Genomic DNA, 1749 nt, shown 5'->3' on the forward strand with positions numbered 1-1749 from the left:
ACACACACACACACACACACACACACACACACACAGACACACAGTGAGCAGCAGAGGACGCCAGATCTCTTTATTCTCTCACTGATATTAAATCTTAATCCACAGAGCTCATGTAACCTATACAAGACGCTTTGAACAGAAAACTGTGCGTTTATGGCCGCAGATTTATTTTTCAATGTCTTTCCATAATATCGGCCCAGGATATAACAAAAGTTATGTTTCTGTTATGTAATACTGATTTTATCTTATTGGACAATGATGTTAAAATATTTTGCTTGTCAGGCAAATTTTGTATCCATAAATCCAGACTGACATCTTCTAAACTTATTTCTTCCCTAAAAACTGGCTGATTTCCTACTTAAATTACAGAGAAAAAAATCCATTAAAACATCCCAGGTTTCAATTATGATTATCAAATTATAATTAGAGCAACTATTTCAGGGTATATTTATATTTATAATATTATATTTATTTAGTTTTTATATTTTATTTTACTTACTATATTATATCCTGTTGGACAATGATGTTAAAATTAATTAAAGCAACTATTTCAGGATAGATAGAAAAAAATTTGAATAAATAATAATTATTATATTATATTATATTAATCTCCCTTGTTTCTATCTTTGTGTGAAAAAAATATGTTTAATGTAATAAATGATAATAATAATTTTATTTGTATTTATTATATTATGTTTTTATCTCAGTTTTTTCTATCTCTGTGACTTCATGCAATAATTACATAAATAAAACTGAGATAAAAATGTAATATAATAAATAAAAATAAAATAATAATAATTATCAGTCAAATATCAAATTATCATTAGTCATCATTTAATACTGATTTTTGGTGGTCATTCTCTTAGTGGCAAATTGTATTGTTAATGTTTGATAATTACAGTAAAAACACCCTTCTGTGAGGCGTTAGTAACTACTGAAGTGCTTGTGTGCAGGTGTACCTGCGTCTGCGGGTCGTCGCTGGGGATGACGGAGTCTGCAGGGGCTGATGGGACTTTAGCTCTGCAGAGGAAAGCGATCAGTGTGAAGCTGGATGATGAATATGACACTCATGATGATGTGTTTGTGTTCACCTGTGATTGATGACGCTGTACGGGCCCAAACTCCCTCGGTTCATCTGTCGCTCTCTCGCGCCGGACTCGCATGTCTCCGTCAGGTCCTGTACAGAGCATGTGTGCACTGCTGATTATTCTGTGTAAAGTGCTGTGTTAGTCGTCGCGGCGTGAGTTTTGTCAGTGTTTACCAGGTAGTTGTTGTTGAGGAAACTGGCAGCGCGTCCCATCACCTCATAGCACAGCGAGGAAGAGGAGGGTGAAGAGGCTGCGGATGAAGGGACGGGTTCAACAGAGCTGTCCGACACGATACTGCTGGGCCGCTACACACACACACACACACACACACACACAGAGACACACACACACACACACACACACACACACACACACAGACTCGCATGTCTCCGTCAGGTCCTGTACAGAGCATGTGTGCACTGCTGATTATTCTGTGTAAAGTGCTGTGTTAGTCGTCGCGGCGTGAGTTTTGTCAGTGTTTACCAGGTAGTTGTTGTTGAGGAAACTGGCAGCGCGTCCCATCACCTCATAGCACAGCGAGGAAGAGGAGGGGGAAGAGGCTGCGGATGAAGGGACGGGTTCAACAGAGCTGTCCGACACGATACTGCTGGGCCGCTACACACACACACACACACACACACACACAGAGACACACACACAC

General features: G+C 39.2%; 2 protein-coding genes across 4 annotated transcripts in view; both read right to left on the bottom strand.

Annotated features, from left to right (window-relative positions):
• Positions 1-1417, bottom strand: part of LOC107559622 (amyloid beta A4 precursor protein-binding family B member 2-like) — a 29334-nt gene extending 27917 nt beyond the window's left edge. For all 3 annotated transcript variants that reach the window (XM_016243518.1, XM_016243517.1, XM_016243516.1), the window contains exons 1-3: positions 1262-1417; positions 1092-1177; positions 960-1020 (exon numbers count right to left, since the gene is read on the bottom strand). In XM_016243518.1, the coding sequence (XP_016099004.1) occupies positions 960-1020; positions 1092-1177; positions 1262-1300 (186 nt within the window). In that variant the 5' untranslated portion in view covers positions 1301-1417. The remainder of the gene's footprint in view (positions 1-959; positions 1021-1091; positions 1178-1261) is intronic.
• Positions 1300-1749, bottom strand: part of LOC107559579 (amyloid beta A4 precursor protein-binding family B member 2-like) — a 9852-nt gene continuing 9402 nt past the window's right edge. Inside the window, exons 4-6 of the mRNA XM_016243462.1 lie at positions 1572-1703; positions 1464-1487; positions 1300-1338 (exon numbers count right to left, since the gene is read on the bottom strand). Of these exons, the coding sequence (XP_016098948.1) occupies positions 1300-1338; positions 1464-1487; positions 1572-1703 (195 nt within the window). The remainder of the gene's footprint in view (positions 1339-1463; positions 1488-1571; positions 1704-1749) is intronic.

The sequence above is a fragment of the Sinocyclocheilus grahami genome, unplaced genomic scaffold (genome assembly GCF_001515645.1).
Source record: "Sinocyclocheilus grahami isolate Dianchi unplaced genomic scaffold, SAMN03320097.WGS_v1.1 scaffold692.1, whole genome shotgun sequence".
Classification (NCBI taxonomy): Eukaryota; Metazoa; Chordata; class Actinopteri; order Cypriniformes; family Cyprinidae; genus Sinocyclocheilus; species Sinocyclocheilus grahami.